General features: G+C 44.5%; 1 protein-coding gene across 2 annotated transcripts in view; it reads right to left on the bottom strand.

Annotated features, from left to right (window-relative positions):
* Positions 1–25927, bottom strand: part of LOC111871434 — a 297382-nt gene that overhangs the window by 204337 nt on the left and 67118 nt on the right. For both annotated transcript variants that reach the window (XM_023864549.2, XM_023864548.2), the window contains exon 2: positions 2295–2350. In XM_023864549.2, the coding sequence (XP_023720317.1) occupies positions 2295–2350 (56 nt within the window). The remainder of the gene's footprint in view (positions 1–2294; positions 2351–25927) is intronic.

Genomic DNA, 25927 nt, shown 5'->3' with positions numbered 1-25927 from the left:
CGTTCTGAACCAAACTATGCTCAGTGGAATGCTGCGGACTGGGCCGAGGCCTTCCACTCCTCATATTACGTCATAAGGTCTTCCCAATTCCACGAGGGGGAAGGAACTCAATGGACAGAATTTTGTTAATCTTACTTACTTATCGACGTCTCTTATAAAAAAGCGTATTCCTTATTTACGTCTTATCACTGCTAGATGTAAGTGATGACTGCTTTTATTATTATTATTACCGTTTCTTTGATTCAAAATCAGATTTTCACAATCAAATTGATTTCATATTTTCTGAATGCATAAGCTACTAGACATTATTCACCCCATAACCTTAAGATTTCCTACTCTAGACTGTTTATATACACTACACTATATGTTAGTCAGGTCCAAGCTCGAATATGCTTCGGCAGTCTGGAATTCTGTCACATCCAGTGGGAGTTTTGGTCCGTCTGTTCCTTATAGTTATACTGTTGCACTAGAGAAAATAAGTATACATTCTGGGAACATCACTTTGATGCATTTTTTTTGTTCAGGTCTATCGTGGCCTTAAATCCTGCGCTTCGCTTTTGGAAAATGTTAGCCTTCGTGTTCCTCCCAGCAATCTTAGGGACTTTTCACTGTTTGGTGTTTGTCCCTCTGCTCGGTGCGCCTGTGCTGCCAACGTGGTGGGTAAACATGTCGACATATTTGCAACTGCAGACGTTTCTCTCAATCACATTTTATAATCATATACTTAAACTTGTTAATAGTATTTATGGCTCTTATTCAAAATCTTAAAGCTCTTAGCTATTATGTTCTTTGTGTACTTCTCTTCATCTTTGATTTTGCTTGTTCACTTCCCTTGTTTTCTTTCTCCAGTGCTCGTCTGCAGTCTGTAGCTCTGCTGCTGCCAAGTACTTCAGTGGATGGACTTAATTATTGCGTTCACGTTACATATTATAACATATATCGTATCCTTGTAAATGCATATATTTTACTTTCTCACCTCTAAGCTATCACCTGATTTTATTATTATTATTATTATTATTATTATTACTGTTTTACTATCACCATTACTCAAACGTTATAAACTGCCTTGTTTCACTCGGGCTGATTTTGTAACTGGCCTTTGGGCTGTTGAGTTAGCATGCAAATAAATAATTGAATTATTATTGTTATTGAGCCTGGATCGAGTCAGTCTGTATAGCGACGGGCTGGCTGGCCGGGGTTCGATTACCGAAGGGACGAGAGATTTTTCTCTACTCCACAGCGTCCAGACCGCGGCTCTGGCGTCCACCCAGCCTCCTATCCAATGGGCAAGAGGGCTGTTTCCCCAGGGGTAAAGCGGTCAGGGCGAGTAGCTGACCACTCGCTTCCATCAAGTGTCGAGGCGAAGACTGGCGGAGTTATGCCTCTACTCCCCAACACGTCTTCATGGCGCGCTGCTTCATTAAGCATACGGACGTTATATTTATTATTATTAATGATATAGTATGACCATTTTCCATCATTAATACTGTTCTTAGTTCGAATTACGCCCCCCCCCCAAATTTTCAGAGTGTTCTGCAGAGGTCAACATGGCGTCCAGGAGACCGCTGGTCTGTACAACCATCTCAGCATGTTTCAGTCGCAAGTATCAGATCTCTACTCCATGCGAGATCTGAGGTTCCCGCATCCGTGTGTGGGTTGCGATCTTCTTGATGTGACGCCGAGTCATTTGGTAGTTGGGTACCGACGTTTTCGAGGAGCCTGCTGCCGCCAATTTCTGGACAGACGATGGACACCGCAAGTTCTCCGAAACGTCGGTACCCAACTACAACACTATCCGGCGTAACACCCGATAACACCGTATATTGATATAATAGCTTCGGGATTCGGCCTTCAGACATTCTTTCCATATTTTATAGCGAATTCCTTCAACGGTTGTTTTAGTACTGTCTGTCTCTCTCTACCTACCTACATACCTACCCACCCAGCTTTATAACTGTTGCTCTCACTCCAGCGTAGGGCATCCGTGGAACGCTTCGATTCACTAAGTTTCTTAACCTCAGACAGTCGGTAGGACTCCTTGGACTAGTGATCAGCCCTTCGCAAGGCCGCTACGTACACACAAACACAGAAAAAAACGCCGACAAACATCCATACCTCGAGTCGGATTCGAATCCATGACCTCAGTGTTCGGGCGAGCGAAGACATTTCATGCCCTAGACCTCACGACCACTGTGATTAGCTTTTATTACAAGAGGCATGCTGATAAGTGTTACACTTCCTGTCTAACATCTATAATGTCCGTCAAAGAAAATCACAAAAGTCAGGCATCTTACCTTCTTGAATTTCTGTTGGGGTCCTCGTCCTCAACACACACCCCAGCTCCAGAATCCTGCAATGCAACGAAAAATCGGTCAGTTACAAGAGTACACTATGCATACAAGGCAGCACAGAATGGCCTCTTGCAGAGCACACTCCAATATACTTGAGTTTAAGGAGCAAGATATAATCTTGCTGATATGTGAAAGTGTGTTCATCTTTAACTGCTAATTCGGCATACAAATTACTTTCTTGCTGAGCTAATACGTAAATAGGCCTAGACAGCGAAAAGTAGATCTTGGATAATTCATAAAATGAGGGCAGCTTAATAGCTGCTTGCCATTTAACAACAAAACCTAACACAGCACATATAAAACAACAAAGGCGAGCATAAAAAATACAGAATCAATAGAACATTAATTTGCAACTGCTATCCTAGTTTTTGCCAGGGGTGCAGGTTGTGTCACTGATGTGTCAGCCTGATGTTCAGCAAAGAAGGTTTCACAGCACACACACGCAAGCACAATGTGACAGAGGGATATGTGATTATCACGAAACTACAGACATTGTTCCCAAAGTTGCTAACTCAATGAATATGCATTATCAAGACAGATAATGGCGATGAAAAAAGAACGTATCCAAGACTTGGGAATGGATTGGCACCCTGACAGTAGAACTGGCTGTAAATCAAGAACACGAAATGTACGTTTCTTTGTAACTTCCCTCCAAACGCCGTCCCACGCTTTAGAAACAGCAATATTCTTCTTCAGTCTTGAGTTAAAAATTATCAAATCACGGGGGAAAAGCAGATCGTAGTTTGTCTTTTATTTCACAACACCGTCAGCATCTGAGACCAGGGCATGTAGCATGAATGGAGACACTCGATCGATCTGGCTCGGGATAGGGACAAGAGGAGAGCTCTTGTGAACACGGCAATAAAGTTTCCGAGTTCCATAAAATGATGGGAAGTTTTTGAGTGGCTGCACAATTGGCGGCTTCTCAAGAAGGGCTCAGCTCCATGGAGTTAGTTAGTCAGTAGCTGAGACTACACGCTGTGCAGTGGCTGGAAGATAGGAAACAATGAATTGGATAGGATGTGGAAGGGAGCTGCAAGGACTGGTGACACACACGGAAAACCTGTGTGAGGACAGCCGACCTTCAGCTTGAACCCTGAACCCCGACCAAGAAGGGTCGGTGAGTGCATACGGACGAACCGGGGACATCAGTTCTTTATTTTCTGACCGGTTTCTAGCATACAACATTAATTTTAGCAGTAAACTATATATATATAGGCTTATCTTCTGGGGTATAATGCTGGGTAAAAGGTAGGTTATTCCTGTGTTAAAGTAATTAAGCACTACGCCATGAAGGCGTATGAGGGAGTGGAGGTGAGTGGTCAGCTTCACGCCTCGGCCGCTTTACCCCCGATACCCATTGGATGTGGCCGGGGGGGGGGCAGAACCCATCTGAAAGACATGAAGAAACGAAAATTCTTGACCCTACCGAGACTCGAACTCCGACCCCTAGGTTGTCCAGCCCGTAACACGTCGCTATAACGACTGAGCTGGGTAGTCCCGAAAAAGTCAACGGACAATTCGACATCGACTTGTCCCTCTCCCATTTCCTCCTCTTCTCTTTCTCCCTTCCCCTCTGTTCTTTTTTTTTGTGTCTTCATTTCTTCTTCTACGAGCCTGCATTGCAATTCTGTGGAAAATATGAATGTTAGATTCTGTATAGCAGAGACCTGCACAACTGTGTGGGCGGGGGAAGAAAGTGACAGGATCCTCGGCAACTCTTAAATGCACCACGCCATGTGTACACAGTTTGCTGTCTGTTTAATCTGTAGCCGTGAAGATGGAGGCGGAAAATTCCACCGGAAGTCGGTCGACTTGCATCTGACTACACGGATTACACCGGGGCACGCGATAACGTAATTGGTTGAGGCACTATGCTACAAGCCCGAAGGTAGCGGGATCGAATCCCGATGAGGTCACTGGATTTTTTTTAATTGACCTAATCCTTCCAGCCGCACTATGGCCCTGGGGTCGACTCAGACTCTTAACAGAAATGAGTACCAGGGATATTATTCTTGGGGGTAAAGGGCGGGCGGCACGTAAGGCTGACAACCTTGCCGCCATCTATGAGCCGATTGCTAGAAAATGTGGGAACCTCAACATCTCACAACCCTATGAGCGTCCATGGCATGTTACAGGGATAACTCTACTTTTTTTTACATGGATTTACACCCCAGACGAAAGAATCCTTCACGAAACGTTAAATTTGGGAATAAACATTAACACCATTTGACGTATTTCTATATACTGTCACGTAGTATGTGTGACTATAGACGGGATTTGGATCGGTGACTCGATTTATTGACCACCTATAAATTCATGAGTCGTGACTACACTTTACAGATCACTGTCAGACACAGACTAGTGTCCTCAGTCTATTACAGTCTCTACTAGCTGTTTCCTAGCAGCGGATTTTAACGAAGAAACTATAACAATCTCACTCCAAATATCACACATAAAGTCTTTTCTTCACAGCCTCCCGTACAGAATTGCCTCTCAACTGCCTTGCTTATAACATTTCCGCACGGACCACATAGAAAACATTTCTTCTATTGTTACAAGGGTGCTTACCGCGTTGTTGTGTAGCAAAGTTCGCGGAGTGAACTACAGAAAACACATCTATTCTATTGTTTTGTGCGTGTTTACTGCGTTGTTGCCTACCAACGGCGGCTGTTTACAGAGCCACCCCTTAGCAACGGGTCTATATGTCACATTATTTAGCTAAACAAGACCACATAAATTACAGCTCTCACCCACTACCCATGTTTAAAATTAATTTACAATCAATTTGGACGTTTTGAGTTACTCTTCATTTTTTGTGATAATTCAAATTAACGAAATGCTCAATTTTGCTGAACTGCGACGCTATTTCCCATAACTATTTTAGCTTATTCAAAGTGACGTAGTGTCCTCAAACTTCCCAGAAGCAATTATGTTCATGACACGAGGCAGCGTTGTTTAATAGACAAACACCTCTCAGTTGAGCGAAACTGTTCTTCGACCGTTTAAACACTATTTCTTCACGTGTTGCAATGACGCAATTTCAAAGATGGAGCTAGTTTTTCAGAGCACATTTGAATTTATTACCAGTGAGAATACAAACAGATGTACTGCCAGGAGCGAAATGTAAGCTGAATGGCATTCGAGTAGAAAATGACGTTTTCTCTTTTTTGGTCGATATTTTTCTCTCGTTTTAGTTACTAGCACAGATGTTTCCACTTCATGTTATACGCTAAGAAGAATATGAAACCACTGAAACAGAACACAACTACGGACTTAATTAATTACATTTTGACAATAGCGGAAACTACACCGCAACATGAAAAATTAAAGCAAAAGTAGTATATTCTAAAGGGTTCTGATGATGGTGCATAACACACAGAATTACTGGGTTTTGGACTTTTCTCATCGTCCGGTATTCTAGGAAATAGAAAACACGACGTTTCGGAAACTGGATCTGTTTCCGTCCTCAGGTGAGGAGGGAAGACACCTACTCAGTTGGGTCCCTTAGAAAGAGCTAATCTCAATCACTGGACTGCACTCAATCGCTGGTGATTGTGATTAGTTACCCCCTCACCTGAGGACGGAAACAGATCCAGTTTCCGAAACGTCGTGTCTTCTATTTTCTAGACTACTGGACGACGGAAAAGGTCCAAATAGCCCAGTAATTCTGAAAGCAAAACTGTTGCTGTACTTAAGTACCACGTCATGTAGACGTATGTGGCAGTGAGGGTACAGCTCCACTCATTCTCAACATCGGCACTAAATAGAGGTGGTCAGCTTCACGTTCCGGCCGCTTAAACCCGAGTAAAGAGGTCCCAGATACCAATTCAAGAGCAGGATGAGTAAATGCCACAGCTGGTCTAGAAACAGCGGTGAGGAGAAAAATCTCTTACCCTTACCGGGAATCAAACTTCGATTCTTCTGTTTTCCAGTCCGTAGCCTACTCCTACATCGATTGTGCTATCCCAGAACAATGAAAGTACTAACGGTATTTCCTGTTCATTATGTACATAAAAAACAACTTGTTTTGTTAGTGAGTTTGTAAAATAAAACTAAGGCCCATGCTTGGACAATAAGGTATGACAAACGTACGGGTGAAGACATACAAGTAATTATAAACCATCAGACGTTATTACTTTTTAAATTAATTGGCGTGCTACACTGAATAGTGCAAAACCAGTCATTTTCACGACAAAAGAACCATTTTCAGGGCCATATTTAAAAATGACGAAACCAATGGCATCACCATTATATATATATTTTACCACAGTCAATAATTTGTGGAACGGCCGCAAGGCGTCGTACGGGAATTTACTGCCAATATGTTTCAGCAATGTTTTCGACAGCTATATCAACGTTGGCAGACTTGCATAGCGGCCAACGGCAACTATTTTCAGGGCCGATGTGGATCTGCGTTAAGTGTATGTGAATACCTTGTAATATGTTGCTATAAAACCACATTCCACGAACTTAATGACTCTACCACGTACATACTCATTCATCAGTAATCTGTCAGACGACAGGTCCACAGTCTCTTCCAAAACAGTTCCTCCACTTAATGCGATCTTCTGTTTTTGGAAAGAGACTATCCAGGAGAAGTGATAATGTGGTAGTTTTTCCATTTGCTTTCCACATCGCAGTACAACAGCCATTCAAACCACTCTGGTCACGCCTGTTGCTATACGAACTTGAACCATCTCGGGCATCATTTGCTCTGTGCTTCAAGTCGCTGCTGATGACGCTGCTTCCGGCATCAGTTTTGTTTTTTTGGTGTCTCTCTTCATCTGATGCCTACCCTTTGAACTGTCCAGCAAGGGAGGCCCTGCCAGTAGCTACGCTACCGCTGGTATAGCTCTCAGGGTCCTTGGCATACTCAAACCCCCTCACCACGATAAGGTGGAGACACCAACTAGGGGTAGCATAAAATCCATCAAGATGACACTTTCTCCAGCGCGCGAAATCATTTCTGTAACACGCGAGAATTTCAAATTGCTCAGAACAAGAAGAAGGAGAAATAAGCGCGCCATGAAGATTACCAAATATGGCGAAAGTGTGTACCAGCTGTTGCCACCAACGGCTAACCTGCCCCACTTTGCACGAAACCACTTGTAGTACACCGCGGGTGTAAGACGACCTCGGGGAGAGGAGAGGAAATCGCAATGGGGTCACTGAAGCATGGCCGCATATTAATATTCGATTTCATGTTTTCGCTACTACACGTACATTCCTTACTGACAGTTGCAATTCGACAGGGCGTGAATCAGTATTTCTTTCCCTTATGAAAAGGAGCACAGGTCAGTGAAAACTTGCAAAACAGATAAATATCCTGGCCCTAAGAACATGAACACAGTGATTACACCTACCAGGAACTATATACGTACGGCTGGGCCGCGCCATAGCTCAAGCAGTTAGTCGCTGGCTTCCCACCGCGGCGGCCCGGGTTCAAACCTGGGTCAGGTCAAGTTGGATTTGTGGTGGACAAAGTGGCACTGCGGTAGGTTTTCTCCGAGTACTTCTGTTTCCCCTACCAAACTTCATTCCACCAAATTCTTCATCAACATAATCACCTGGGGCAGGTACAATACACCATCAGTGGCCGCCGTGCCGAATGGACCCAACTGGACTCCAACCCCCACTATGCGAATTAAAAAATATACGTCCGGCTGAAGCCGATGTTGATATCATTATAGAGAAAGCATTGATTTTATAAGACGTTTTGATGGTTGCCTAAATACCTAAGAGTTGAGGCCTTCTTGAGAAGCCAACAGTAGCTTATCTACTCAAGAATTTCCCAACATTTTATGGAACCCGAAGGCTCATTACAGTGTTCATCAGAGCCTTCCACTAGTCACCAATCCACGCCAGATGAAGCCAGTCCATATCACTCCATCCAACTTCTCTAAGATCCACCCTAACGTTATCCTCCCACCCACGTTTAGGTCTTACTAGTGGTCTTTCCTCCTGATTTTCCCACCAACACCCTAAGTGCATTCTTCTCTCCATGCGTGCTACATTTCCTGCCCATCTTGGACGATTAATTACGCGAAAATAAATGTTTCTCTCTCTTTTTTTACCACGATCATAACATGCATTAATAGTAAGAACTGGGAAGATCTTACGGCGTAAAATTTCCTTCACTTTTTTACTTTATATGGCACCACCAACAAGAACTTTAAATTTCTAATTATACTATTCTGTGACGTGTATGTGTGTGTATGTGGGATTTGAGGCGAGTCAGCGTAGATGTCAATATGCACCTGGATAAAAATCAAAGTTGAAGAGTGGTGTCTTCTGGGATGTAACGCCGCGTAGTCCGTTGAAAGTCAAGCGATGTCTCGGAGGAGCATATCGCCTCCATCTTCAGGTTAGAAAAATAAGCCAAGCAAGATACCAGCGTAAAAGCAGATAGCAAGCCTGTTTCCCGGCCGCAGGAAGCCGTCACCAAAAGACTGGTGAAGACACAGCAGACTGAGAAGACAATAAGTGTGTGCTCTACTGAACTGTAGAGTGTGTGAATTAGTCAAACGGCTATAATTACTTGTAGTCCCGGAGCGGTAAGTGTTCAGTAAATCCGATCCATCAATCCAAACCCCGTCTATACAGGCACGTGACAATATATAAACATTTCAGAACAATTTACAATTTATATCCATGAACATTTCAAATGCCTTACTCAAACTGTTCGTTAGTTAAGAATGTCACCACCACCTTACCATCCACTATAACAGCCCCAAAGCGTACCGAAAATAATTTGATGTATTTACGTTCGACGCAAGATAACAGGAAATAATCTGTCGGCGGATTACGTATCAAGAGTTCCTTTTCTAGGAACAGAACAAATCCGAATTGATACAAAGCGCATTGAAGGAGGTATTTATAAAATACGATGGTCATGAAATGAAGAGGCCACTAGTGGGGCTAATTTACTGGAGAAAGATCAGATTTCCTACACACCGATATTAATCTGGAAATAACATACATAACCTATTAAATTAAGAGGTTGTGTTATTCCGCAAATTCTCCTCTATAATTCCTTCAAATAAAGTAAACACCTAACGCTAATCACAAGTGGAAAAAAAAACTGAATTCTGTGACCGCCTTTAAACGTATATCGCTAAGTCATCTTAAATATACAGGAATAAAATGAAGGCGCCTGTCAGCGGGCGAAAATGGAACGCTGTCCTCCTTACAGGCCGATTTCTCTGCAGCCGTAGCAAATGAATGCAAAGCTGAACACGGTCTAGACTCGTACTGAGACGGGACACAGGCTGTCGTGACTGGGATTTCCGCGGTTTTCCTCTGTCCGTTCAGGCAAATTTCTCATTCATCTGCCAATTAACACCCGATGCTATACATTATACTATAACAACAAAAATAAAATGCACCAACGTTAAAGCAAAACGCTGTGGTGATTACATCCCAAGAGCAGCCTATGTGTAAGCCTAGGGTTCGATTACTGAACGAAGTCGCTCAGAAACACTGATGCAGTTGTGTAAAACGGGGACCCATGCCTTCCTTGGCGGCAGCAACAACCCTTCAGAACTCTTAATATACTCGGCTCCACGAAGATGAAAATGGCAATATCAGCGGGTGAGTTAGGTGATGAACAAGTGGCCGCGCCATAGCTCAAGCGGTTAGTCGCTGGCTTCCCACCGCGGCGGCCCGGGTTCAAGTTTGGGTCTGATCAAGTGGGATTTGTGGTGGACAAAGGGGCGCTGCGGCAGGTTTTCTCCGAGTACTTCGGTTTCCCTTGCCAATCTTCATTCCACCAACTGCTCCACAATCACACTCACCTATCATCTGGGGCTGGTACAATAGGCCAGAAGTGGCCGCAGTACAAGGGACTTAGTCCCACCCCACTAGCAATAAAAAAAGGCAATGAAAAAAGAAAAGGTAAAAAGTTAATAGCCATGAAGATATATGGGGGAGTGGAGCCACAGCTCCACCATTCTCGACCTTGGCACTACATGAAAGTGAGGCTTCACCTTTTCCACCTCGTCCAGACCTGTCCTGGGGCCTAACCAGTCTCCTAACTTATGAGTGCCAAGCTTCGTTCACCGAGGATAAGGTAGCCAGGGGCGTGAAACTGAGCAATTACCTTCATCCAGTGCAGAGGTTAAGAATGTGTAGAGGCAGTATACCTCCACTCCCCCATACGCCTTACCTGGATGATTCAAAAGCTTAAATGTCAGGCTATAAATGGAAGAAAGCGGCGTGAAGCAGTTAGCAAGTACTTCACTCTGGTTTCTTGCTTGGCTTAGTTTTCGATCCTGAAGATGGAAGGGACGTGTTCCTCAGAAACGTCGATTGACTTTCAACGGACTATACGTCGTTATATTCGAGAAGATATACTTACTTACTTACTTACTCATGGAGCTGAGCCATTCTGGAGGAGCCGCCAATTTTTCAGCTACTCAAGAATTTCCCAGCATTTTATGGAACCCGAAGGTTCATCACCGTGTTCACAAGAGCCCTCCAATGGTCCCTATCCTGAGCCAGATCTATCCAATCCACACCATCCCATCCTCTCATAACTCTTCATTAAAATAATTATTCACAATTATTATGCTGCCTTAGCATTGTAGTTATGCACGTGGACAGCTTTTATTTATACCAGCAATATTTAAATAGTGCCGGTCACGGTAGCCGAGCGGTCTAAGGCATGTACTGTCTTCGATCGCTTGGAAACCGGGATCGTGGGTTCCAATCCCACTCAGGGCATGGATGTTTAGTTTGTGTGTATGCGTTTTTCATAGTTTGTGTACAGGTAGAGGCCTTGCGACGAGCTGATCACCCGCTCAAGGAGTCCTACCGTATGTGTAGGATCTAGAAAAACCGAAGTGAACGGAGTTCATGGAGGTAGGCCTAGGCCCACTGGGGCTGTAGTGCCAAAGGAAAAAAAAAATTTTAATAGTACACTGTGATTCTAAATTACTGTCGGGGTTTCCATGGACTATGATTTTCAAACCGGAAATAACAAAATAAAACTGTTTACGGAATATGAAAGTGTATCTCAAAAAGTTTTATTTCGCAAGCAGTAAATCTCCTTTATTTACACTTTCATATTGCATAAGCAGTTTTATTTTGTTGTTTCCGGTTTGAAAATCGTGGGCCACGGAAACCCCGACAATAATTTAGAACTACCCTGTAATTCCTCCAAGGTTTCCGCAAGCAGTTAGTGAAGTGAAGAATAAATGGCAAGGAATATATGCCTCTTACAGAATGCTGGTGAATGAGGGAAGTTTAGTAGGTGCTTCATTAGATAATGAACTGTTTTTTTTTCACTGTCTCTACAGCCCCCTAGGGCCCTGGCCTCTGATTTTCAGTTTCATGTTCATTTTACAGACGGTAGGACTCCTAGGACGGGTGATCAGATCGTCGTAAGGCCTCTACATAAACACAAGACAACACAGACACAGAATGAACACAAACACATACCAAACATCCATGTGTTGTGTGGGATCCGAACCCGCGATCCTGGCTTCCGAGCGAGCGAAGACAGTACATGCCTTAGACCGCACGGTTACCGCGACCGACAGTGGACTTAATTAGAGCAGAGGTACAGGTATGTGCGTCATACTGAATATGTACTGATCACCTCCATGCCTGACCGTGCTTTATAACCATCACTGGAATGATCAGTTAGTCTCTGAGAATTATTTTCTTCCAATGGTTAACACCAAAGAAGTCTCTAATTGGAGCGACAATACAACGACCGACCTTAACTGGATTCTCTGTTCGCTGGATTTATTACAACACAGACAATGGGATTGGATACGCAGGTATGTAGTTAACTTGAGGCGAAAGTGTCTAACGCAACTCTCAAACAATTAAACGAAAGTAGACAAACAGTTTGTTTTGTATACGATAAAACACAACACCACTCCGATACAAGAAACCGTATTTTCATTTCCTGAACATCCAATCACTGTAACTGGCCACAGACAACCACTTCCGTGGTGGAATCTGGAACTATCAAACAAGACGTGATGTTTTCTCTTCAACTGCCAGTGCAACATGACTTCTCGGTGGTGTAGCACAGCGTCTGAAAATACAGAACTCCAGGGCAAATCAAGAGTGTAATTTACAGTGTTATCACATTTTATGACATGGAGAAAACAGATCTCTTAAGCTCTTTACAGGCAACTAGCTAACTCCATGGGGCTGAGTCATTCTTGCGAAGCTAACATCAAATTTTGTGACACGCAGAAAACAGATGGTTATAAAGATCCTTACAGCAACCCACATAGCTCCATGGGGCTGAGTCATTTTTGAGAATCCAAAAGAGGCTCAATCAAAGCTCGGGGATTTTCCAGCGATTTACGGAACTCCAAAAGTCCACAGTCGTTTTCACAAGAGTATGCAATTCCTCTTGGGCAAGCAATTCATATCGTAAAGCTCAAAGTCGAAAATAGCGGAGATCTCTGATTAAGTTGTACAACATGATGCGGACTGTACCAGTTTCCTTCACAACGATCCCTCCGGGTCCGCTAAAGCTTTGCTAGGTTATAAGAAGAATTATAGCTTGGACAGCGATATGATCCTAACGATAACATCTGTGTCCAATGAAAAAAGAGTGGCAAGTGAGTCTGACAGGTTGCGAGGTAGGAAGAGTATGTATAGTGTTTCCAAGATGCTCGGAAGGGGATAGTGCCGACTGACAGGAAAAGAGGGTGAGTTCTTTGTGTGAATTAGAGCAAACCTTGTTACGAACATTTCCAGTCAGAAGAACTACGTTATCCCAGGTCTATACACTGAAACGTGTTCTGCTTCTATCTTCAAGCAAAATGGGGAGAGGGGGCTTAAACTGAGGAGTCAGTTGGAAAACGTTAACCTCAATCATTAGGGGCACGCGGTAGCATAGCTGGTTGAGGCACCATGCAACAAGCCGGAAGGTCACGGGTTCGATTCCAGATGGAATCACTGGATTTTTCAATTGACCCAATCCTTCCAGCCGCACTATGGCCCTGGGGTGGACAGCCTCAAACAGAAATGAGTACCAGGAAGCTTCTTGGGGGTAAAGGGCGGCTGGTCGGAGCGTGAGGCTGACAACCTTACCGCCATCTGTGAGCCGACTGTCTAGAAAATGTGGAAGCCTCGACGTTTCAGAACCATACTGGGCTCCACAGCCTGATACAGGGACAGCTTTACCTTTTACCTTATTAGCCTCAATCACCGGCCTCATGAAGACGGTACGGCTTCCGAGGCTGGTACCAACAAGGAGTATAAGTCCACCTTTGTATTACCTAAACTGAACTTCTCTCGTCATTTAGTTCTCCGACGTTCAGAGAAGTGGAATCAGTTTTTTGCAACCTTCGGCACGGGATGGAGTGGTCAGCGTCACGATCCAGTCGCTTTGCTTCCTCTGAGAAAGTCCCGCGATAGCTGGGTGGATCCCACAGCCGGTTTAGTCTAGCTTCGGCAGGGCAGATAAAAGCTCTGCTCTTGCCGGGAATCGAATTCTGATTCTCAAACAGCCTGCCAAATAGCATAGTCACTATACTGGCTGACGTATACAATTCTACTTTACAATTTTGGTCCTAATAGCCTCTTCTATTGCAAGTGCTCGAACAAGTCCTAAACGAAACGCAACATTTATCGCTCACACAGGCGTCCCAACATAGCCATGCGGTCACCCGAGGCCTTATCTGGAACGCAGACATTTGTACGCTGTCCGTTACCATTAGCAGTGGAAACAGAAACGTAACACACTGTAATTGGGCAGACTAATTCAATCGCCTAGCACAAAACAAAAGAGAAACCTCTCTTAATTTTACTTAAGTTACATAACAAACACACGGAAGCACCCGGACTCCCTAGGTAGCTTCTTCTTGTATAAGGACGGGCACACCAAATTCTGACCATTTCGCGCGCTACTGGTGGTCGAGCCAAACTAGTGAGAACAAATTTCACGGAGGCACATAAGTACATTAGAAAGTAACACAGATATATAAAAAGAATAAATTCTATTAATAATAATAAATCTTTGCATTTGACAATAAATATAGATTATACATTACAAAAACATGAACGCCGCAAAAGGAAAATAACGCGGAACGGAGAGAGAGTTTCGTTCTCAGATAAACACCTTTTAGTGTGAACGATATGCAGCAGCATGGAAATATATTGGCTTCGCATCTGTTGCAGTGCGACGGTTTCAAAAAGTGAACAGTTGTCTGAAGATGGCCAAGTAAGGACGAATCATAAAGCAATTGATGCGGTTTTAATGTTATTTTAAATAAAACTGAGACTGCGAACATATTTAAGTTGCATTAAAGAAGGAGGTGAATGAGTGAGTGAATCAAAAAAGTGATTAAGACAAATTTTTTGGACTTCGTTCATCGGCCCGGTCGGATATTAACTCTCTTTGAGCCATCATGAAAATATCGGTCTATGGACAGAACACTCTCAAGTCATGAACTTAGTAACTAACAATAAGTTTTGGGAAGACGCAATCGCCTACTTTCCTTTCACTACATGTTATCTAATACGACACGGACCGCACAGAAAACACCGCTCCAAAATTTCTACTGTTGCGTGTGTATTCGTTGCCGCGGGAATGTTTACCTAGCCATTGCCTAGCAATGTTTGGGAGGGAGGGGCATAGAGACAGCAAGGTGATCTAACAAGCTTCTATTTCTTCAAAATATTGAATGTAGGCAAAAAACTTACTCCTTAATCAGCCAAATTCTGGGACAGAAATGAAGCCCCAAACTTAAAGGGCGAGGATGTGATAACGTGCTGCGTTGTCACGGCTACAGCACATCACAGGAGGCGATGACCGATATGGAGGAACGGTGGAAAGACAATTAGTGTTGAAAAGCGACGATTTTTTTATTGCTAGTGGGTTGGGACTAATCCCTTGAAGTGTGGCCACTTCTGGCCTATTGTACCAGCCCCAGATGATAGGTGAGGGTGATTGTGGAGCAATTGATGGAATGAAGATTGGCAGGGACAACCGAAGTACTCAGAGAAAACCTGCCCCAGCGCCATTTTGTCCACTACAAATCCCACTTGACCAGACCCGGAATCGAACCCGGGCCGCCGGGGTGGGAAGCCAGCGACTAACCGCTTGAGCTATGGCGCGGCCGAAAAACGACGGCACATGGAGGAAACCGCCTCTCCAGTGCCACATTTTGGTGCATGTTATTTAACGACGCTTCCAGTCTGGAGATTGTAGTGTCGCATGGTAGGACGACTGGAAAAAGGACGCAGTTGAGGGCTAAACAAGACACTATCACGAAATTTACCTGTGCATGTTCACGAATCCGACGGAATAAAAAACCACAGTCAATACAGCTGGTGGCACGGTGAAGATTCGAACCAAGCACTTCCCGAATATAAACCTATAACAAGACCAACCCGTTCGGTTCAGTGTCATTTCGTCCACCATGGCCTCATAAGAAGTCACCCGGGATTGAACGTGGGACTCATGGAGCGCCTCAGCTACATCAAGTCGCATTCATTTTGGTGCCCGAACCAATATCCTTTATACTGCGGTCTTACAGACCGTGTCATCGTGTGGCTGCTTAAACTTCAGGGGAACCCGGTTTATCCAGTATTGAACTGCGAAAATCAACAAAATCCTGCTAGGATGTAAGACTGCATACGAGAGAAAGTCAGTAGACTGCAACATAGCAAACTCTATGATACTGCTATAAACATTAAAAGCATGTTGGAATTTCATTTTTTCTTTATAGTTTGGGAAGTTATTTTTTATATATTGCATGTGCGGTATAAGAAATGGGAGAAATTATGCTTGGAAATGGGCCTCGAGGGTGCCGAACTAAGCTATCTGAGATACTTCCCGCCGTTAACTTCACTCAACTGTCACAAATACATTTCGTGTCTTATGACCAGGGCCCGGATTTTGATGACATGTCATCTTTTTTTCCTTGTATCCTATGCGATGCTCTTAAATATATAAATCTCGGATATGAACTGCTGGTTACAGAAATGTAAATTTTATTGGTAATTTTTTGTCATTTTTTGGATCATTTTTGGACTTTTAAGGATATTTCTTGTCATTTTTGGCCATTTTAGGGAATTCTTCGTATGTTTTCTGAAATGTGAAAAACATGGAAGCGAAGTGTTCTTTCTTTTCTCCTTTAGGACATTTTTCTGGATTTTTTCGGTCATTTTTTTTAATATTTTCAGGTCATCAAAATCCGGGCCCTGCATATTACATTTTTGGGTCATATTTTAGGTCATCAAAATCCGGGCCCTGCTTATGACAAATTCAAATACAGGGTGTTCGGATGAAAGGTATCCAAAATAAAATGATTATATCTCAGAAAGCATTTATTATATACATTTATGGGTTATACCACCACAAAGAAAACTATCAAAGTTTTCTTCTGAGCACATAACTTTCTCAATAAATTTCAATGCGGGCTCCCCTGATGGCACGAAAAATATCCAGACAATATTCGACCTCTCGTTCCATGTTGCTTGAAGCATGTTTGGTGTTACCTTAGCCACAGTGTCCCTTGTGCAGGCTTTCAGGTGTTGAAGGTCGTTGATCTTAACCTGGTAGAAAGTGTTCTTCACATAATCCGAAAATAAAAGATCCAATGGAGTTAAATCTGGCGACCTAGGAGGCTAAGCGATTGGTCCACCTCTGCCAATCCATCTCCCAACCATCTCTCTGTCCAGGTGATCTCTAACGTGGCAGCAGACATATGGCGGTACCTCATCTTGTTGGAGGCAGCGTATACAGCTCCAGCATGTCCAAGTACGAAGTCCGGTCACAGCCTTTCCCGAAAAGAAAAACAGTCCGATCAACTTGCTGTGCATTAGGCCGGCCCACACGTTCACTTTGGGGTTGCCTCTCTCCAACTCACACGTGACATGCGGATTTTGACTGCCTCGAAACCTGCAGTTGCGCCTGTTTACAAGTCCACTGACACCGAACGTCGCCTCGTCCGAGAAGCGCACTTGGCGGAGGAAATCGGGTGACGCGTCCATTCTTGCTGGCATGTCCACAGCGAAGTTTGTGCGTGCTACTCGGCCACTCCGTTTTAGTGCATGAATCATTTGTATCTTGTACACTCTTCGGCGGAGCCTTTTGTGTAACACATCGTGCACTGTTAAACGTGGAATTTGTAACTGCAAACTAGCAGCACGAATTGATCTGCGCGGACTTCGCTGGAATGCTTCTCTAATACGATTGACATTTTCTTCAGAGGTCCATGTCTTTCCAGGAGATTTTACAGCAAGAGACTATCTGTAGTCCTCAGTTTGTTGTCCCAGAACCGAATGCTTTTCCGTGTAGGAGGTTGACGTCCATATTGCTTTCTAAACCGACGCTGGACAGCCGTAAGAGATTGCTACTCTGCTAGCCTCAGCACGTATTGAACCTATGTCGACATCGTTACTGAGCTAGCCGAAGGTCACCAGCAGGCGCATGCGCACAAGGAAAGAAAAAACTTTAAGTTTTCCTTTCCGATGACATAAACTGGATACGTGTATGACAATTAGTTTCAGAGATACATCTTTTTATTTTGGATACCTTTCGTTCGAACACCCTGTATTTGAAATCTGACGTTTCCATGGCACCTGAAATAATCCATGGGGCACAAAGTAGCGAAGTTGGATGAGGCGCTATGCTACAAGCCGCATGGTCGCGGGTTCGATTCCCGATGAGGCAATTGATTTTTTTTTCAGTTTACTTATTCCTTCCAGCCGCAACATGACCTTCGGGTCGACTCAGCCTGTAACGGAAATGAGTACCAGGAAGATTCCTGGGGGGAGGGCAGGAAGGAAGTGGCTGTGGCCTAATAGAGATACTATACCCGTATTTATCTTAAAGGACTTAGGGAACCCACAAAACGACAGTCAGGATAGCCGATGGAAGGGAAACATATGAAATTATCACCTCCCTAATACAAATCTAGATTGGGACTACTACACCAGCCTCCACAGTACAGTGTTGGTGTAGTCACGTAAATTCATACTGCGGCATATAGACCCGTTACTAAGCGGTGACTCTGTAAACAGTGACTGTTGCTACGCAACGGATCGGTAAACACGTTCCCGTTGCTAAGCAGCAGATTCTTAATAATGCAACAGTCGGAACACAAGAATGGAATAGCCGTGTTTTCTATGTAGTCCGTGCCGAGTGTTTTGGAGTTTAGTTGAGAGCCAGTTCTGCAAGGAAGTCTGTGAAGGGCGGCATTATTGGAGCAGATACCAGGAAACGTCAAGTAACAGACTGAGAACACTATACTGTGTGCTCAATTTAACTGTAAAGTGTGGAAACAGCGACAGTGTTACAATCATTTGTAGTCACGACCTGTAAGTGGTCAATAGATCTATTCACCATTCAAAACCCCCGTCTGCAGTCACTCATAATATGATAGTATCGTCGTAGCTTAATCTGATTTAAATCCCACTTAATTAACCGTATGATTCTATAAAACTCTCAAAGATACCTCGATCTCTTTCAGGTTACTTATCTCATGTCCATGGTCGTTTACAGCACTCAAAACTGGGTGCAAACTGAAGTTATAGATAATACTCAAACACGTTCTTAATTAGTGGCCTACTTAGTGTCTGCTTATACAGTCTATAACAGACATTTCCTTCATTACCAAGTTTGCCTAAAGGAATGGAAAGGCACAGGACGTCTTCACACATTAAGCCCCATTCTTATGCCAATTAGTGGTATGGTAAATATGTGGAACGTGTTGCGATCACCTTAGGGAACAGGCGAAGAAGAGCAGACCAACTGCCCAATAAAATCGGCTTATCATACTTAAGAGTGTAACATAAGAAGCTATTTTCAGCAACATCGCTTCGGTTACATCCCAACAGATGATCAAAGAGAAGTATCAGTTTGTGAAAACCACGGCAGCTCACTCGATACAGTGAAAGCCTTCTGAGGTGACTGAGGTACCCACAGACAAACTACTTTGGAAAGAATAACACGAGGGTAAACTGGATTACTAGAACAGGCCTGTTTATGTAAGCAGTGACATTTATTATTCTGGACAGGACACCTGAGCTACATTGCAGAAGCATAATGGAGAATCTCCTTCATTAACAACCTTGTAACGACATAAGCAACTAAATTCTGACAGTCACTTAGTATTTCAGGGCTTCGGGCGGAAGCTTTGAGCCGAAATTGTGTCACTGGGAAGAGCTTTGATATAACTTTTTGAAACGTAGAGGCATACTGTCAGCATGACCACAACCAGTGTTGCCTCAGCACAACGCTTACCTTTTGTTCAACAAACTTCCTTACTCTGTAATCACCACAGCGTCTCCTCACAGAGGGAACTGAAAACTTGAAGAACATGACGTGATAATGTGCTGCCAGCGTGGGACTACAGCACACCTGTGAGGGCGGTGATGTAACGAATACGGGGCAATGGTGAAATGATGATTAGGAGGGGGAAACAGAATAAACTCGGAGAAAATACGTACCAGTCCGACATCGTCCAACACGAATCCCACAAAGCAACAGCGTAAGAAGCCAGCACCAAACCGCCTGATCTATGATACCGAATATTCAATAAAAGGAAATAAATTACGTTTTATTTTTGATGAACATTTGAAATGATGCTATTAGGAGTTAACCAACTTCATGGAGCAGAGCCTTTCTTGAGAAGCCGTCAGTTGCGCAGCTACTCCCAGCATTTTGTGGAACCCGAAGGTTCATTACCGTGTTCACAAGAGCCATCCACTGGTCCATATCCTGAGCCAGATCGATCCAGTCTATACCAGCCCATCCTATCTCCCTAAGATCCATTTTAATATTTCCCTCCCACCTGCGTCTTGGTCTTCCTAGTGATTCTTTCCTTCTGGCTTTCTCACCAATATCCTATATGCATTCCTATGTACATTCATCTTCTCCCCCACATGCCCTGCCCGTCTCACCCTCCTTGACTCGATCATTCTAATTACACTTGGAGAAGAGTACAAGTTATGAAACTCCTCACTATGAATTTTTGTTCAACCGCCGGTCACTTCATCTCTCTTCGGTCCAAATATTCTCCTCAGCACCGTGTTCTCAAAGACCAAGTTTCACACCCACACAGTTAGGAATAAACCACGTGTTGAGAGCTTAAATGACAGTGTTGATTAATAAGGAGAAAACTACTGTAGTAAAACCATGTACAACCCCCCCACCCCCCCAAAAAAAGGCAAGACCTGAGGAGCCGAAACAGGCCTTCAGGCCTGCGGTTTGACCATTATGAAGAAGGCCTACCCTCCATTCTGCATTGCCTCCTCACCACCTCACCATCAGGCGATTAAGGCAGTTGGCCCATAAGCTCTTCGATGGAGTTCACAAACTTCCCCCTCGGCTTGCACGCTAGAATCTGTTATACTGTGTTATCGAACCCGAAGACAATATTGTCACGTGTTGGGTGTATAACGCGACAAATAACTTCACGCCGTATTGGACACAGCGAATTTACTGAACACTCGCTCTCACACTCACACAGTTTACAATTACAATTACTGACATCGGCAGTATCACAATTACATCCACTGCTCTCGGCGACTGCTAGACTTCTGCTGCACTGTGTCACTCCTGATCACACACTCCTCACATACTGCTCAGCCGGCTTTTCATACCGTTCCCTGTTGCCTCGTGTTACAGCGGTGTCCCCGTGTTACGTCAGAGTGGGAAGTGATGTCACGTCACCGCGGGGAAGGAGGGCGGAGTGTTGACTGGCCTGTTACCGTAGCAGCGACAACGCTCCGACGCTGTTACGTCACCGCTGGCGGGGGAGGGTGTGTCCTGCATAGCGCCAATACGTCACAATATGATAGCTAGCTTGAATGTTACAAGTGACATGACATTTCTTTCCGTATTTTCCACTTACTTTTCAGGTTGTTATTTAATAACGCTGTCAGTGCCCAGGCTATGCTGCGTCGGCCACTTCTTTTCATAATCTCAGTTTCCAGTCATGCAGACCACAGGCAAATATCTGGGATTCATGCCCGTCCTGAATTGTATTTGTAGTAATAACATTTCTAACAAATACATAAAAAATCAGAAGGTCCTTTCAAGGATCATACTTCTAAACTTGCTGTATATCACAATCTGATTGGTCGATTACTTTAAGGGTAATGCCATGTCGACAGATGTGTGAAGGTGATGAACAATGAGGTCGGATCCCCAATACAGCTAGCTGCCTTACCTGCTCGGAGCAACAAAACGTGGGACGAAAAGAAATGCATAAAAACTGATCTAGTTAGACACCAGATAATTTCACCCACTTTCCATTTTCCATTAAAGTAAGAACAATGACTAAAGGTGTCTGAGATCAGGGTAAAAAATTAAAGGTAAAGTTGTCCTTGTGCTTAACTAATTAAGCACTACGCCATGAAGGGGTATGGGGGAGTGGATGTATAGATCCACATTTTTTTGACCTTGGCAATAGCTGGAGGTGAGTGGTCGGCTTCATGCCCCGGCAGCTTTACCTTCGGAGATAGTGGCCCCGGTACCCATGGGATAGGAGGTTGGATGGAAGCCAGAGCTGGTCTGGACGACGTGGAGATGAGGAAATTCTTAACCCTACTGGGACTAGAACTCCGACCCCTTGGTCGTCCAGCCCATAGCCAGTCGCTATACCGACTACGCCAACCCAGTTCTGAGATCAGGGTGCTGATGATAATATTTGGACCCAAGGAGAGGATGGAGAAAAATGCACGACGGGAAGTTTCGTAACGTGTACTCTTCGTCAAATATAATTAGAATGATTAAGTCAAGGAGGATATGATGGACACGGCATGTAGCACGCATGGGAGAAAAGAGGAATGCATATGTTTTTTGTCTTTGCCAGAAACCGATACGGAAAGAGCCACTAGGAGAACCTAGACATAGGTGAGAGGAAAACGTTAAGATGGATCTTGGAGAAAACCGGTGAGGAGGTACGTATTTGATTACTTCCCGGTAATAAACAAGAAAAAGAAACAGCATACGTCTTGGTTCGGGGTCTTAAATACAAGGCGCGAAAGTGAAGAAAATATTTGCACTACATAAATCTGGAAAGTAAACAGACCTGCAGGTGCAGAGTTCCTCACCCGGAAAGCCATGAACGGCTGTTAAGAAATGCCACGATAATTAGACACACGCCATGAAAGCTAGCGTCTCTCTCCAGGAATCCCACTCAGCTGGGGGCAGAAACACAAACATGGCGTGAGGAAAGGTTCTGCAGCTAAAGCATTATACGAGGTCTCCAACTGGCAGCGTATAGCGAGCGGGTGGGTGGGGGGGGCACCACGAGAAGCTGTATGATATATATGCCTATAAAACTGGTAATTAAAATTCATAATTTTAATTAGAAGAGAACGAAAAACAGTGTCCCTAAAACAATCCAACGTGCAAAACACATGCCACTAAGTAGAATCTAGTAAAAACTTACCTGCTAGGTCATGGAAGTACAGGGGATGGACAAAAATATGGAAACACCTCGTGAAATGCATGCCTGAATTGAAGTGTTTATTTTAGCGACGTTTGTAGGTCACGCTGTCGTATCTGCCCAACACCACTACCTGTACAACCTCCGCAATACGTTGCAAGCTTCATTTGTTGTCGAGACACTGTTCTGTGCAGTTTTTAGTGCATCGTGTCAGAACTAACAGAATTCGAACGCGGGCAAATTGTTGGGGTCCATATGGTGGGTGCTTCCGTAACCAAGGTAGCCGAGGTTTTTGGTGTTTCGCGAGGCACAGTATCCAAGATTATGACCGCATACAGGAGGACTGAAAAACCCGCATCCGATAAACACCAGCGTGGACGGAAATGTGTGCTGAGTGATCGAGACAGACGAACACTGCGTAGGATTGTGACGAAAAATAAGAAGACTACAGCTGCAAAAGTGACTGCTGAACTGAATGTCACGCTCACAAACCCTGTCAGCACCAAAACAGTACGAAGGGAACTCCACAAGCAGGGTATTTCTGGACGAGCTGCAATTCCAAAGCCACTCATCAGTGATCAAAAGGCCACTAAGAGGAGAGTGTGGTGCCGAAGTCATAAAACCTGGACTATGGAGCAATGGAAGACGGTCATTTGGTCCGATGAGTCCACCTTCACACTGTTTCCGACTTCTGGCCGAGTTTACGTCTGGAGAACGCCATCCCAAGCCTACGATCCAGATTGTTTGCTGCCAAGCGTGAAACATGGCGGGGGTTCGATCATGTTATGGGCAGCCATATCGTATTCTGTCGGACCCATCATTACCCTGCAGGATCACGTCACTGCCAACGTCGGACCCATCATTACCCTGCAGGATCACGTCACTGCCAACGACTATGTGACCATTTTGGGCGACCAGGTCCATCCCATGGTGCAAACTTTGTTCCCTAATGGTGATGCCATTTACCAAGGCAACATTGCCTGTGTTCACATAGCTCACATCGTCCAGGACTGGTTTTCTGAGCACGAAGATGAAGTGTCACGTCTGCCATGGCCCCCACAATCGCCAGATATCAATATTATTGAGCCTTTGTGGTTTGTTTTGGAGAGCAATCTGCGTGGGCGCTATCCACCTACATCATCGATAACAGAACTTACCATGTTTTTCAGGAAGAATGGTACAAGATTCCCTTGCAAATCATACAGGACCTATATTTATCCTTTCCAAGGAGACTGCAAGCAGTTCTGCAAGCAGTTCTGCAAGCAGTTCTGCAAGCCTGAGGTTGTCCTACACCATATTAGCCACGGTAATGTTTTTTTTTTGTTGGGTGTTTCCATATTTTTGTCCATCCCCTGTACGTCAAAAGAGGTGCTCTGGGAAGCGTACTGGGGTTACATGATAATATCTTAATAATAACTGTTTTAATTAGTCGTTGAGGGGGCATGCGGCAGCGTAGTTGGTTGAGGCACTATGCTACACGTCAGAAGGTCGCGGGTTCGGCTCTCGATGAGGTCACTGGAATTTGCAATTGACCTAAACCTTCCAGCTTCACTGTGCCACTGGGGTCGACTCAGCCTCTAACACAAATGAGTGACAGGGATCTTCCTGCGGCTAAAGAGCGGTCGGAGTGTGAGGCTGACCTCACCGCCACCTGCGAGCCGATTGTCTAGGAAATGTTGGAGCCTCGACGTCTCACACTCGATGATGATCGCAAAGTACACGGCGATTTCCGCTCTACGAACGGAATCTCTTCCGGATTGTGTTGAGCTGTCACATTACTGGACGGGGTTTGGGTAAGATCGTAAGTACAAGTAACATTTTCTATGAACGCACTTGACATTGGTTGGGCACATTCTGTTGAGGGCAGTAAAACGACGTTCTTAAAAAATGTCTTGATATGAGAACATAAGGCGTAGAGCTAACAGAAATCATTTCTATTAGCATACTATTCTCGAAGATCCATGCGGTGGCTTCTATAAACCTCTATTTGTTTGCAATCCAAAGAGCCTGGCGACACGTACTTTCACGAGCGACTGCTAAATATTGTAAGGTAAGTTAAAGTTGTAGTGCGCCCCATAGCTCAAGCGGTTAGTCGCTGGATTCCCACAGCAGCGGCCCGGGTTCGATCCCGGGTCTGGTCAAGTGGGATTTCTGGTGAAAAAAGTGGCGCTGGGGCGGGTTTTCTACGAGTACTTTGGTTCCCCTGCCAATCTTCATTCCATCAAATTCTCCATCATCATAATCACCCGGGGCAGGTACAACAGGCCAATCAGTGGCCGCCGTGCCGAGTGGACCAAGTTGCACTCCACCCCCACTAAGAGAAAAAAAGGTAAAGTTGCCCTTGTGCTTAACTAATTAAGCATTACGCCATGAAGGCATACAGGGGAGTGGATGTATAGATTCGCGTTTTCTTGACCTCGACAACTGATGGTGGTGACTGACGAGCGTCACGCCCCGGCCACTTCACCCCTTCCCCCGGTAATCATTGTATGAGGCTGGGTGGGCCCCAGAACCGGTCTGGACGACATGGAGAAGAGAAAATTCTTGTCCCTACCGGGATTCGAACTCCGATTCATCGGAAACAGGGTAAGGTTACTATAGGTAAAGTTGTCCCTGTGCTTAGTTAATTAAGAATCATGCAATGGAGACGTCTGGGAGAGTGGAGGTATAGCTCCTTGATGAAAAAGGAAATGACTACATTCTAAAATGTGTGAATACCAAACAGTCAAGGCAGATACTGTACAAACATTGGGGGAAAATAAATTTTTCGTCCAATAATATTGAGCCGGGATAGCTCAGTCGGTATAGCGACTGACTACGGGGCTGGATGTGTGAATACCAAACAGTCAAGGCAGATACTGTACAAACATTGGGGGAAAATAAATTTTTCGTCCAATAATATTGAGCCGGGATAGCTCAGTCGGTATAGCGACTGACTACGGGGCTGGATGATCCAGGGGTCGGAGTTGGAGTCCCAGTACAGTCAAGAATTTTCTCTTCTCCACGTCGTCCAGCCTGGCTCTGGGGCCCACCCAACCTCCTATCCAATGGGTACCGGGAGCTCTTCCCCCGAGGGTAAAACGGCCAGGGCGTGAAGCCGACCACTCACCTTCAACTAGTGCCGAGATCAAGAATACGTGGTTGTATAGATCCACTCCCCTATACGACCTCTAACTAGTTAAGCACAGGGACAACTTT

Source organism: Cryptotermes secundus, unplaced genomic scaffold (assembly GCF_002891405.2).
Source record: "Cryptotermes secundus unplaced genomic scaffold, Csec_1.0 scaffold323, whole genome shotgun sequence".
NCBI classification, from domain to species: domain Eukaryota; kingdom Metazoa; phylum Arthropoda; class Insecta; order Blattodea; family Kalotermitidae; genus Cryptotermes; species Cryptotermes secundus.
Note: the sequence above shows the minus strand (reverse complement) of the source record. Positions and strands in the feature narration are given on the sequence as shown.